The sequence below is a fragment of the Neomonachus schauinslandi genome, chromosome 5, assembly GCF_002201575.2.
Source record: "Neomonachus schauinslandi chromosome 5, ASM220157v2, whole genome shotgun sequence".
Taxonomy (NCBI): Eukaryota; Metazoa; Chordata; class Mammalia; order Carnivora; family Phocidae; genus Neomonachus; species Neomonachus schauinslandi.
The window spans coordinates 101,989,577-102,002,545 of NC_058407.1; the positions used below are offsets into that span (position 1 = coordinate 101,989,577).

At 54.6% G+C, this 12,969-nt stretch overlaps 1 protein-coding gene across 1 annotated transcript in view; it reads right to left on the bottom strand.

Moving 5' to 3' along the window:
• Positions 1-12,969, bottom strand: part of CACNA2D4 (calcium voltage-gated channel auxiliary subunit alpha2delta 4) — a 124,127-nt gene that overhangs the window by 16,832 nt on the left and 94,326 nt on the right. Inside the window, exon 27 of the mRNA XM_021690413.1 lies at positions 889-950. Within this exon, the coding sequence (XP_021546088.1) occupies positions 889-950 (62 nt within the window). The remainder of the gene's footprint in view (positions 1-888; positions 951-12,969) is intronic.

Below are 12,969 nucleotides of genomic sequence, written 5' to 3' on the forward strand. Positions count from 1 at the left end.
GTATGTGTGGTGTGTCCGTGGTGTGTGTTGTACGTGCTGGGTGTATGTGTGCTGTGCATATGTGTGCGTGTACGGTACACACGTGTGCTATGTATGCATGTGTGAAGCTGTGTGTCAGTTGCTCAGGGTGCCGAGAAGCAGGCCCCCCGGCTGTCAGCAGCCCCCGCACAGGGTTTCGGCCGCACCCAAGGGTGCCGCGGCCCCTGTAGCCCATTCGTGAGGGTTGGAGGTCAGCCACATGGCACCCAAAGCCTCCTGGGGTGCCTTTGGAGGCTCCCGTTCTTTGTGATCCTGTATGACTTGGAGGGTGACCCTAGGTTATGGGCCGGTGCCCCTTCCCAGCCCATCTCTTCCATCTTCATGTTGTGGTTTCCCAAACCTGCTCAAAGTGAGGAGGCAGCAACAAGCGGATGGGGCCATGGACCAGAGGGGCAGATTCTGGTGGAGGAGTTTGAGGCGGACAGCGAGGAGACCTGGGGAGTGCAGAGGGCTCCGGGGAGCGGGGAGCGGAGGCAGGGAAGGAAGGGGTGGGGTGGGAAGCCCTGTGGATAGACAGCAGTCCAGGCTTGGGTCCTGGCTAGAGGGACTGAGGGCCCGCTCTCCTACTCGGCCCGGTGGGGCAAGGCGGGTGGGAATACCGAGTCCTGCCCATTCCCGGGGCTGAGCGGAGAGAGAGCCCCCGGTGAGGCAGGCCAGGAGCAGAGATGAGGCCACAGGCAGACATGGGGAGCTGAGATAGGCAGAGAAGGAAGGGATCCGGGAGAGCTGAGCTAGGGCCCCGGAGGGGGGCCGAGAGGCAGTGGGGCAGCCCGAGGAGACAGCTCTCCTCACTGCGGACAGACGTGTCAGACCAGTCCCCTGACCCTGATCTGGCACCATCACACCCACCTGCCTGGTCGCCGCCCAGAATGTGCGTTGTAGGAACTCCAGCCTCATTTGGACGCCCACCGCTACAAGGAAGTGGGAAGAGGGTGGGCAAGACCATGGGTGTGTTTTTGGGGAGGGGGATGGTGGGAAGGAAGAGACAATGAGAGAAAAAAGTAGATTGAGGTTAGAGAGAGGAGGTGCATCAGCAGGAACCGAGGGGAGAGGTAGCACCAGAGCTGGGTGGGATGGCAGCCTGTGAGAGCCGAGCCGAGGCTCCTGGGGGAGTGGGGGAGGGGGAGAAAAGCAGACAGAGTGGCGGCTTCTGTCTCTTCACAGCAGTTAATACTAGAAAATACCTCCAGAGAAAGATGAGGCCCAGGTTCTAGAGAAAAATGAGATGGCACTCATCCTCTGATCTTGGGAAACTCAAGGCAGGTGGACCGGGCACATCATTCTCCCTTTTCCCAAGGATGGAAAGACAGAGGTAGAGAGACTGAGCCATCTGTTCAAGGTCTTGCGACCAAAAGTGGCAGGCTGAGACGGGAATTCAGGGCCCCTCACAGGGCTTTCTAGATCTCAAGCCTGACACAACAGCCTCTCTTGTACCCAATCCCTGCTTGGGGTCTCTCCCACTTTATAAGAAGGCTCTTTCCTTGCCGAAAGGTGCTATCAGGTTTACCCAGGTTTGCAGGTCGGTTCCAGAAAACCAGAGATGCTACCAATTGGCAAAAACTACCCTTTGGTGATGCCACTTACAAGGGGCTACCCATGCCTCTTTGGTTCCCAAATAGGCTTGGAGGATGCAAGCTGGAGCTCACATGCTAAGAGAACTCTGAGGTCAGAGAACACAGAGCAAAGGCAGGTTATATTGAAAAGAAAAAGAATAGAAAAACTAGGTCGACTTCCTACTGTCTGGTATAATAACATCGAAAATTTTGAGTGCCAGGCACCTTCACATCCATGGGCTTATTTCATCCACACAGCAGAGCAGTTCTATTCTTACTGGGGCTTCACAGAGGAGGAAACGGAGGCTTGCAGAGATTACCGGCTTGCCTCAGTCACCCGGCCCCGAAAGATGGAACCAGGACGCAGCCGGGGTCTGTCTCTAAGGCTCTTAACCTCTCTGTTCTGCAGGCCTGACTTGGGTTGCAGCGGCCAGGAAGGAGCTGGTGGGCACGAGTGAGGAGTCTCCCACCTGGGCCGCGGCTCCCTCGTCCATACAGTGGGAGTAGAGCTGGGTTCCCCACTGCTCTGCCACATTCATGACACATTCTAATCCTCCCGCTGGCCACTCAGTGGAGAGATTTTCCATCACGATCATTCTGACTTCCCAAAACTCAGCAGCTGGCTCTTCTAAATGGACTGGAGTTCCAGCACAGAGATATAGAATTTTTTCCTTTTGTTTTTTTTCAATATGGAATGATCCTAGACAAGTCTGATGAAAAAAAATGAGACCAAGGAAGGGTCAAGGGGCCAGAGTTCTGGCCCTGGGTTAGACAGAGCTGTGATCCTTGGATTTATTTCTTCGGTTATAAAATGAGTCATGATTATACTTGCCCTAGGAAGGCTGAATGGGTAAAAGACCATGGAGGCTCAAATGGACAATGGGAGAGAATATTATTCTACACTAGAGCTTTGGTTCTCAAACTTGGCATGTGTTAGAATCATCCGGAACGGGGTGCCTGGGTGGCTCAGTCGGTTAAGTATCTGCCTTCGGCTCAGGTCATGATCCCAGGGTCCTGGGATTGAGCCCTGCATCAGGCTCCCTGCTCAGAGGGAAGCCTGCTTCTCCCTCTCCCTCTGCCCCGTCCCGTTGCTTGTGCTCTCTCTCTCTCCAATAAATAAATAAAATCTTAAAAAAAAAAAGGAATTATCTGGAAGGTTTGTCCCTGTCCCCAGAGTCTCTTATTTAGTATGTCTGGGGTGCGGCCTGAGAATTCGCATTTCTAAAGTACTCCCAAATGGTGTTGATGCTACTGGTCCAGGAACTATATTTTGGGAACCACGATTGTAAAGCAATGCTGTCTGATTGAACTTTCCGAAATGATGGGGCTGTTCTAGCTCTGCACTGTCTCATACAGTAGCCACTAGTCACATGTGGCTATTGAGCCCTTGAAATGTGGCTGTTATAACTGAGGACCTGAATTTTAGGATTTTATTTAATTTTAATTAATTTAAATTTAAATAGCTACATGTGGCTGGTGGCCACCATGTTGGATAATGCAATTCTAGAGTTCATGTGGTTACAGATGATGGAACCAGGGCCCTCAGAGGCCCCTCCCCCCTCCCCCGGGAGTCTCATGACAGTTCTGTGGCTGGAAGTATGGCTAGGTTTCTTGAGCAGGTCCTATAATATGGGAACATTTGAGTTCTCTGTGCACTCCTTTGTTGCTTCCAGGTCTGCAGGCTGAAAGAAGTGGGTGGGAAGGGCACAGGTACATGGACTTCTTGGTCATGACAGAAACAAAAGACACACAGACAGCCATAATCCACACACAATGCTTATGCTGGAGGGCCCGGCGCTGGTTGTCACATATCCTCCTCCCTCTCACAGTTCCCTCCATCCCTGCAGGGGACTCCTCAGTCTCTCCCTCTTATTCTTCCTTTTAAGACCGCCCTTGATATTCATTTGAGACAATTTCTTTTACCTGTAGAAAAAGGCTGAGTGAAAGAAGAGAAACCTTCTAAAAGTTGTCAGAGAGCCATCACACTAATGCTTAGAATGATCAAATCTTTGGGATTTAGGAAAGCTTATTTACCCCTGTCCTGGGCTTCCTTGGTCAAAGAGCTTTCAGGCTATTCCTGGAGGGAGACTCTGCCTCTCTGCCTGCTTGCTCAGAGCCAAGGTGCATAGAATCATGACATTCCCGAGCTAGAAGAAATTCTATGATTCAAACACAGAGTCTTGAGAGAGTGGGGGTTTGTTTTCCCCTAAGGAAACAGGTTTTTGAGACTCTTGGGTAGAGCTGGGAGGGGAACAAAGCAGACTCTCCCCCTAGGTTCGGTCCCACAGCTGGTGCATAAGTCCCCCTAAGACAAGCTCTGGGTCCTTTGTATCTGGGATCCTTCGCAGAACTGAGAACAATCCAACTGCTTACTACATCTCCACACTTGCGTCACCAAGAGCATTTCAAACTTCACATGTTCAAAACCGAGCTTGGGCTTTTCCTCCCCAGAATGTAACCCTCCTTGAGACTTCCCCATTTGGGGCATATTCCACTTAATTGTAATCATTTTCCCTTATTCCGTCCAATTTCTGCAGACCTTATTCCAAAACATGGTAAGTCTGTCTGCTCCACCCTGGGCCAAACCAACATCTCTCACTTGGATTAATGTGCTAGACCTTCTGTGATGTGCAGCCCCTCTGATCCGTTCTCCAAGAGCCGTGACAGTGATCTTTCTGAAGATCAAATCATGTCACTCCCTTGCTTAAAACCTTCCAATGCCTTTCCTCTGCTCTTGGAGCAAAATCTAAAGTCCTCTGTAATATCACCTCAAAACCCCACAGGAGCCGGCCCTGCCATTCTCTCTGATTTCAACCTGAATCATCTTCTCCCTCAAACATGCTAATCTCGTTCCCACCTAGGGTTTTGCATCAGCTGTCCTTCCTTCCTGGGATGCTCCTCCCTTAGAATTTTACATGGCTGGCTCCTTCTCGTCATCAGATCTCAGCTCAAACATCACCCCCTAGAGAGGCTTTCTCTGACCTCTCCAGATAGAGCAGCCCACCTCTTCACCTTTCATTCTCATTTCATCACTTTTTAATTTCTCAGGAACATGACTTATTTATTTTATCCTCACTATTGCCTGTCTCACCTTATTGGCATGGGGGCTAATAGTAGGCATGGGGGAGTGAGTTCTGATCCCTAGCACCTAGCATCGTATCTAACATATTATATTATGGAGCTCCAAAAATATTTTTTGAATTAAATAAGTAAATATTTGTGAATTCCACTGAGCCAGCCACTTGATGGGGAAATGAATTCTATAAGATCTCTCAGTCTCATCCCTTACCTTTAGGGTTCAGGACCTTGCTGAACTCCTTCCTCCCATATGGAGCCTCACCCTCTTACAGATCCGGACTTGGGACCCTAGAGATGAAGCTGTGCTCTGATTCCCTTGAAGGCCTAGGAAGGAACCCGCTAAGGGATGGGGACTTCAGGGGAGACAAAGAGACCCTCCTCAGGGCAGGAAGCACTAGATCCTGGTGGTGGTGGGAGGGGGGTCCGGGGCGGGGGACAGAATGGGGGAGGGAGTGAGGGGCATGGGAGCCTGTTCAGCAACAAACTGTTCTGCCTAATGGCTTTCATCATTTTAAGTCCTGTTCAACTCCTGCCTTACAACCCAAACTGCATTTTCCACCCCAGACACTGAGGGAGCCCAGCCTTCTTCTCTCCTGGGAGACCTGCCAGCATGACCCTTGGGTCCCTGTTCTGCTTGCTCAGGTGGTCAGCCATTGTCAGAACCTCACTGGCCCCCCATGTCAGAGCACCAGGCTGGCCAGCCTCCCTCCCAGTACCTCCTATCAGCCTGCTGTGTGCAGGAGACAATACCTCCTGGTACTGTGTTTGCAGACAGGCTCAGACCTCCTGGTGCAGAGAAATCCAAGCAAAGGGGTTGAGGGAATGTGAGGCACCTGGCCTTTCTGGGCTGCTCCCGCTGTGGGTTATTAAGAGACCTCCCCCTCTCACCTGGGCATGATTGGTCCTTGTTTCAGAGCCTGACCTTTGTCCCCCAGGTCCTGCCACAATTTGATAGAGGTCGAAAAATGACATCCCCTTCCTCCTGCCCCTAGCCGAGCCTGTCCTTCTCTCTCCCCTGGGTCTCCTCTTGCCCTTCTCTCTCCCCTGCCTCTGCACAAAGATCTCTGCCTCTCCACAATGATCTCGTGCCTTCCTCCAAAGCAACCTCTCTGCTTGGCTGTCAGACAACCTAACAAAGAGCCTCAATAAGACCACAGGCAGCAGACGGCTTATCAAGATGTACCTCTTTTGCTCCGAGGCCTGGCTGTCACCTCAGTGCTGCTTTGTCATCACAGACGGCAAAGCAAAACAGCTGTGCGTGTGCGTGTGTGTGAAGTGATCCCTGTTGGGAGCTGTGCTCCCAGGGGTCAGCACCTCCACATTTTACCCACTAGCTCTCATATCTCCTTTGTCCTTCCCCCTTCTCAGCCCAGAGACTGTTTAATTGATCAAGAGCTGCGAGGCTAGGAGGGGCCCATTTTTTATACCTATAGGCCGGGAAGCCAGCAGATGCTCAAGGTCATGGAGTGCCAGTAACAGAAGGGAGACTAAAGATCTCAATCATTCTAACTCCTCATTCTACAGAGCAGGAAACCAAGGCCCAGGGCTGTCAGGTTCATTAACTAACTAATAGCTAGTTAATGAGCAACAGAGTCTAGACTCTGGGTCCTCTGATACCTAGGCTTGGGCTCTTCCCTTGTATCCCTCATTCAGCTGACAAGAAGGCAGTGGAGCATGGGAGAGGCAAAGTCCGTCTTCCGGAACAGCTCATAGTATATGAAAGAAGATAAACCACATCACAGAAAGCTACTATACATTTTCTGCAATAAGAATCACAAGGATAGGGCGCCTGGGTGGCTCAGTTGGTTAAGCGACTGCCTTCGGCTCAGGTCATGATCCTGGAGTCCCAGGATCGAGTCCCACATCGGGCTCCCTGCTCGGCAGGGAGTCTGCTTCTCCCTCTGACCCTCCCCCCTCTCATGTGCTCTCTCTCAAATAAATAAATAAAATCTTTAAAAAAAAAAAAAAAGAATCACAAGGATGGCCCAAAGAAAGGCTATAGATTGGAGAAGGTCAAGTCTGTGGGCTAGCCCAGGGAAACTTCGTAAAGGAGGTGACTTTCTGGTTGGGTTTTTAAGAGGGGGAAGGCTACCCATGGGGAAGGAGAGTGTTCCAGACTCAGGGAAGGAGCTGGAGGAGCAGACTCTGTTTAGAGGCAAGTGGGTGCAGTTCGCTTGAAGGTAGGATGCATGTGACAACTGGGTAGGTGAGAGGCAGGGCATTACTAGGAGGTAGAAGATGCTCTCTCTCCTCCTGGGACAGCAGTCTGAGCCCTCGCTGCTGTGTTGTCCAGCAGAGCAGACAGAAAGGAGGTGCAGGAGCATCTGCCAGAGGCATCCTGAGTCAGGGGAGTTTCTCGACCTGCTTCCTGCCGCCCCCCCCCCCCCACCGATGGTGAACCCGCCCCCACCCCCCCTCGAGGAACGAGAAACACAGGTGAAATGGAAGAGGGACGCTGGGATATCCCTGACATACTGGCAACACACTATGCCATATTCTTGACAGGCAGATTTTAAGAGATTCAAAGAAGGGTCACTTCAGGGTCTGTGCTTCCGGCCGTGCTCTTCCTTTGGCTTAGTCCCTGGCTTCCTTTGCCTTTGGATCACACGCTTGCCATCTCCTGGAATATCAATTTCCCCAACTTCTTTGTCCTGATTGGTTAGTAACGAGGCTTCTGAATTCTTGAATACCAGCTTTTTTCCCTTCCATTCCTACCCCATCTAGATAAGAGCAAGGAGCCTGGAAAAGCCAAACATGGTGGGGCGGGGCTGCATTTATCCGGGGTTCCTCCAGAGCCCCCCCCACCCCCGGGGCCCTACTGACAACCTGTCACCCAGCTGCAGCTGCCCCTGAGCGCACAGCCTGTCTGCTCTGGCACTGAGCATTGTACCCCCCTAAGTAGCCCTGGGCTGGGGTCACTGAGGCTCAGTGACCTGTGTGTGACCATGTGACACCAACTCTGTGTGGCTCAAGGCCCTCTCTGGAGGACTGCCAGGCAGATGGGCTGCCCTGTGCACCCCTCCAGTTACCCTCTCTGGAATAAATCACCTTTTGACCGGGAAAAGGGTTCAGTTTTTCCTTCTCCACAAGCAGGATGGAAGACACTGCCCTGCATAGCTCTGAACGGGAGACCAAGGCCGCTTCCTAGGGGCCTCCTGCAGCCTGGGTCCTGCCCCTCTTCTCCAAAGGGAAGGGGGGGAGAGGGGAGAGACCCAGAGGGGGGCGGGTCGGGGCAGGGAGAGCTTGGAGGAGCATGGGGAAGGAAGATGGAGGTCCGCGGGAAAACAGCGTTCAACAGCTTTCCTCCTCTCCAGTTGGAAGCGATTAATCCATAGGTGCCTTTTTTCTCACATTTCAAGGGTGAGCACTGCCCTCTGGCCGTGAGCTCCTCTGGTGTGTGTGTGTGTGTGTGTGTGTGTGTGTGCGCGCGCGTACCGCGCGTGCCTTCGCCTGTGTGTGCTGCTGTCGCTGTCATCACAGATGTACCCCCAGCTGTCACTCCATTGCTCTGTCTCTTTGCTCGTGCACACGAGCGCGCTCTCCTCTCCCCTTTCTTCCCCGCTCCTATCTGTCTCCCTCTGTCCCTCCCTCTTTCCTTCTCAGTTTGTTATTGACCCAGCAGCCCTGTCCCCTTGGCAGCCGGCAGCAGGCATTCCTTCTCCCCGGAGCTGTGTGCTGCACGCCAGGTCCCCGCTCCCGGTGGACTGGGGACTCAGTGCCCACCGCGCTCTGCTTGGCAGTGCTGTCTGGATTTCTCCAGGAATCCCGGGAGGGTCTCACTGGACGGTTTAGAGCTACTTGATTTAAGGAGCCTGCGGTCAGGGTGAAGAAAGGTGAGTGTTGTACGCTGGAGGGAAGGCATGACGGGCCGGTGGGGGTGCAGGGTGGCTGGGACACAGGGAATGGGGCCCATCTTTGCTGGATCTCCTGGGCTTGCACAGACAGCCGCTGTTACCTCCTGCCTGGGAGCAGTTGCCGGGGTTGGGGAAGTGCTCAGGACTGGACATCGGGGCAGCCCAGAGACACAGGGCACAGGGCTACTCTGACCTCTCAGCACTGGGGAGGTGAGCTGGGTTCTGCTGGGGAGGGGGCAGCGGGGACAGGGGAGGGGAGAGGAGAGCAGTGCTAATGCCAGATGACAGGCCTGGGTGGCATAGAAACCAGTCCCCGCAGCACAGAGAGTGCCAGCCAAGAGCCCTGTGCCGTCTGCCTGCCCGGCTCAGCATTCACAGCCTGACGAGCTTGGGTGCTATGGGAAAGGGGATGCTGGTGACAGGGCTGGTACAGAGGGCGGCTGGGTGGGGGTGGCTGGTGGCTGGCTGAGCTGTCTGAGGTATGCGGATAGACCTCGGCCCGACCTCTGTGCAGGATGCTCTCAGCGTGGGGTTGCTGGCCTCCAGGCAGCTGTCCTTGGACAAGGGTGCAGAGGAGCCCTTCCCGGGCTGGACGTGGCCCCACTCAGCTGTGGGGGAAGCCTCTCTGGTGGGGGCGTGGCTGGGAGTGGACAAGGGAGAAAAGCCTTGCAGCTCTTCCTTGGCAAAGCCCGAGGCCCTGCTCCCAGCCCTCCAGGGGCCCAGGGACAGGGGGTGGAACCAGGCTTGTGAGAACACACTCAGGGTGTTCCCCAGCTACACATCGGGTCCTCTAGCTATAAATGGGTTGAGAAGCCTTGTGCCTCCTTGGTGGGAGTTGTGGACTCAGCCTCGGGGGAGTGGGTGGTGTACAGCTTGGCCATGCCCGCCTGGCGTCCTGACCCACTAGGGCATGGACATCCTGAGTTGGAGTAGGAAAGCGGCTCTCAGCAGCCCCAGGCCCATTTTGACAATGCAGAGAGGGAGGTCTGACTGGGGGTCCCAACCACCCAGCTCGGTTCTAGGGGCTACTTTGTCTTTTCCCTGAGCTAAGCTGTCGTAGTGGGTGGGAGGGATGGTGAGAGTGGCACCTGGCTTTCAGGGCGCATAGGGCATTGCTTTGGCATGACTCAGATTGACGCCCCGCAGCTTAGATAACTACATCGGCTGGGGGGGGGGGGGGGGGGGGAGGCTGAGCACGTGGAGGGGGCGGGGAAGTCCAGCAGGAGGGAAACCCGAAGCAGCTTCCTGCTCTTCCCACCCCACCTCCCCACTGCCATAGTCTCTGGCACTGCCAAAAGAGGGAGCCCAGGAAAGCCAGCCTGGGGGTGGCAGGAGAGGGAGAGACATTTCTTAAGCAACCGATCTGGTTTCTTTGGGGTTTGGCTGGAAGCTGTGTCTGGGGTCTGGATGAGCAAACCTTGTTCCCATTTCCTAGGCACCAAAGCCAAGGAGGGGCCGGGTGGAGCTGCTTTGGGCAGGATGGGTAGCATGGGATGGAGGCAGGGGAGGGCCTTTATGTAATGTTGGGGTATCTGGGCTGTCTCAGGCAGTCTCACCTTTCTTGGGGTCTCCCTCCTTCTACCCCAGATCAGGCCTCTTCTGCCCCCCTGCCCAAGGCCACGGCCTGTGCCCATAGCCATGGCCTCAGTGAGCAAGCTTAGTTTGTTCACAATGGAGAGGGGCTCCAGTGAGGAATGACTCAGGGGGCTTTTCTGTTCTGATTCCCAGAAGATCTGTTTGGGACTAGGAATATTCAACAAGGAAACCAGGATGCAGGAAGCTTGGGGTGAGAATGGGGTATGCGTTTTAAAATGAACCGGGAAGGTTGGCCAGTTCCAAGTACAGAGAGATTTTTAAAAACCTGCTTCTGCGCTGCCTGGGCAGTGTGTGTTATGGGGGTGACAGGCAGGAAGAGACCGAGCATGTTTCCTGGAAGGGCCCAGATGGCCAGATTGGAGGCAGCAGGTGGAGAGGCCAGCCCTGCACGGTCCCCACCAAACAGGGCTCAGCTCAGGCCACCCTGCAGTCCAGGTCCCCCTACACCCTCTTGGTGCCTCTCACCCGCCTGTGACCTTCACCTGTCTGCAGAGTGAAGTGGGTGCGCAGGTGACTGCGAAGGCCCTTTCTGCTTCTCAGTTCTGTGAGTCTTGGATGCTAAGGGCATGCAGAAGCCTTTTCCTCAACTAGGGACACTTGACCAAAGGGAGATTCCGGTGGAGGCAAATGGCAGGGCCATAATGATGTCATGAGTCAGGGACCCCCAGGCTGAGGTTCAGTGGGCTTTAAGTGCTTGTGTGGTTTGGACACTGGACCTGGGGAGACGGACATGACAGAAGCATCAGAGGAAGGTGTGGACGCCAGGCTGGTGGTGGGTGTGTTGGGGGTTTCTAGCTGAGGTCTGAGCCAGCTCTGCTTGGAAGATTAACCTCTGTCTGTAGGAGAAATTGAAGGGGCGGGAGCACAGAGAGGCCCCCGCCCCACACCATCCAACCTGAGCACTCTGTGGGTTTGGGGGCTCCAGCAGGCTGCTCCTCGCCCATGGGGCTGAGGACAGGTACTCCACCGGGGAAGCAGCTCCCACCCCCAGGCCCCAGGGGATGCTGCTGCACCCACTCAGCTCGGCAGGAGCACGTGGAGCTTTCTGCTCTTACTGCTGCCTCCTGTTCTGTCACTACCCTCCACCCCTGGCTTCTCTCCTCACCTCAGCACCCAGCCCTCCGCCGGAAGGGGTTCTGGAAAGCCCCATCCAGGTCCTTTCCTAAGATCTTGGCCACCTGAGGCTTTTCCGCACTGCATCAGTGATGTTACTGGAAGGAGGGGCCTGGGAGGGGGCACTGGGCTGTTGTCTCAGTCCAGTTCAGCTCAGCTGGTTTCTTCACCAGCAGGAGGGGCAGCAGAATGCCTGCCTCGGGTCCAGTGAGATCAGGGATGAGGACATGCTGCATAAACTGTGAAGCACTGTACAAACAAAATGTTGCCTCTCCCGTTTTCGCCTTTCTTTCCTATACCTGGAACCTCCGCATGTGAGTAGATCAGACGGACCCAGAAGCCTACAAAGGCAGCTGAGTTGGTAGCTTTGTCGCCAGACTGCTCGTGCCCAAAGCTGTATTCATTCTTCCGTGGCCTAACCTGAGGCAAGTTACTTAATTTCCTTTGCCTCAGTTTTCCCCATCTGTAAAACCTCAGAGAGTTGTTCTGAGGACTAAGAACACTATATACAGGTGTTTGTGGCTATGGTCATCCCTCCTCCCCATACAGAGGCTTTTTGAAGGAGGTTAAGGTCAGTATCCTCCCCGCTGTGCCCAGGTCACGGCCATTCCCAAGATGGGGCCTGGGAGACAGACCCGCACGGCCTCCCGGGAGGTACCAGGGCCTGCTGGGAGAGAAGCCATCTGTCTTGTGCTTCTCAAGCTTGAGTATGGGATCTTGTTAAAATTCATATTCTAGTTGGGTGGGCCTGGGGTGGAGCCTGAGAGTCTGCATCTAGGAAATTCCTAGGTAAAGCCCAGGGACCACACCAAGTAGCAAGGGATTCTCAGGCGTTCTGCCTTTGATTGCTTGGAGCTCTTCGGCCACACCCTCCATCCCAGCAAAGGAGGCCCAGTGCCCAGCTGGGGCCCAGCCCTTCTCTCTGGTGTCTCTGTCCCTGGGACTGAGACAATGAGCCGTGTGAGGATTGGGAGCAAGTCCAGCGTCCACGAGGCTGTGGGACCTGGAGATCTTTCTGGTGGGTTTGGGGGCTCCAGCAAATCCTGCTCTTTTCTGTCCCCCATTCTCCATCCTGGGTGGGGACTTCCCTCTCAGACAGTATACATCTATTCCAGCACCGGTCAGCGCCTGCTGCAGCAGCTGCATTCCTAATGTAGGTCACCCCCTTTCCTAATGAGGCTGGATACTTCTGGGGGTGGGAAGGGGTCCTTGGGTTGGAGGTGTGCTTGTGGACAAAGGGCCAAACAGCCAGGAAGTTGGGTTCTAGCCCTGTATCTCCCTAAAGGTCACTTCCATGGTGCCCAAGGAGTTGGCTCCGTAGGGAGCACGGGTTCCCCTGTCCCTCCCCCGTCATGGACCTGGGGGACTTTGTTTTCATCACATTTCTCCAGAGATGCTGGGGTCAACAGTGTCCTGTCACCTCGGAAGATGACACCTGGGGGTCTGCATTGCGGCAACTTGCCTGACTGGTTTTGTACAGCTAACATCATCCAAGGCTGGGGATGGGGCATCAGGACCTGCTTAAGGCCGCTGTCTCCACTGACTGGTGCTTGCTGGTCAACCCCTGAGATCACTATTGGGGTGACACTGAGGTCTGGGATCGGTGGGTGGGGTGGAAAAGGAGAGCCTGCGTGAAACAGAGGGGAGCAGGCTCAGGTGGAAGCAGGGCCTGGGCTTGGGCGAGAGGGATTCTCTGCCGCCTGTCTCCTTGCAAAAAGCTGGAAAGGGCGGGAGCA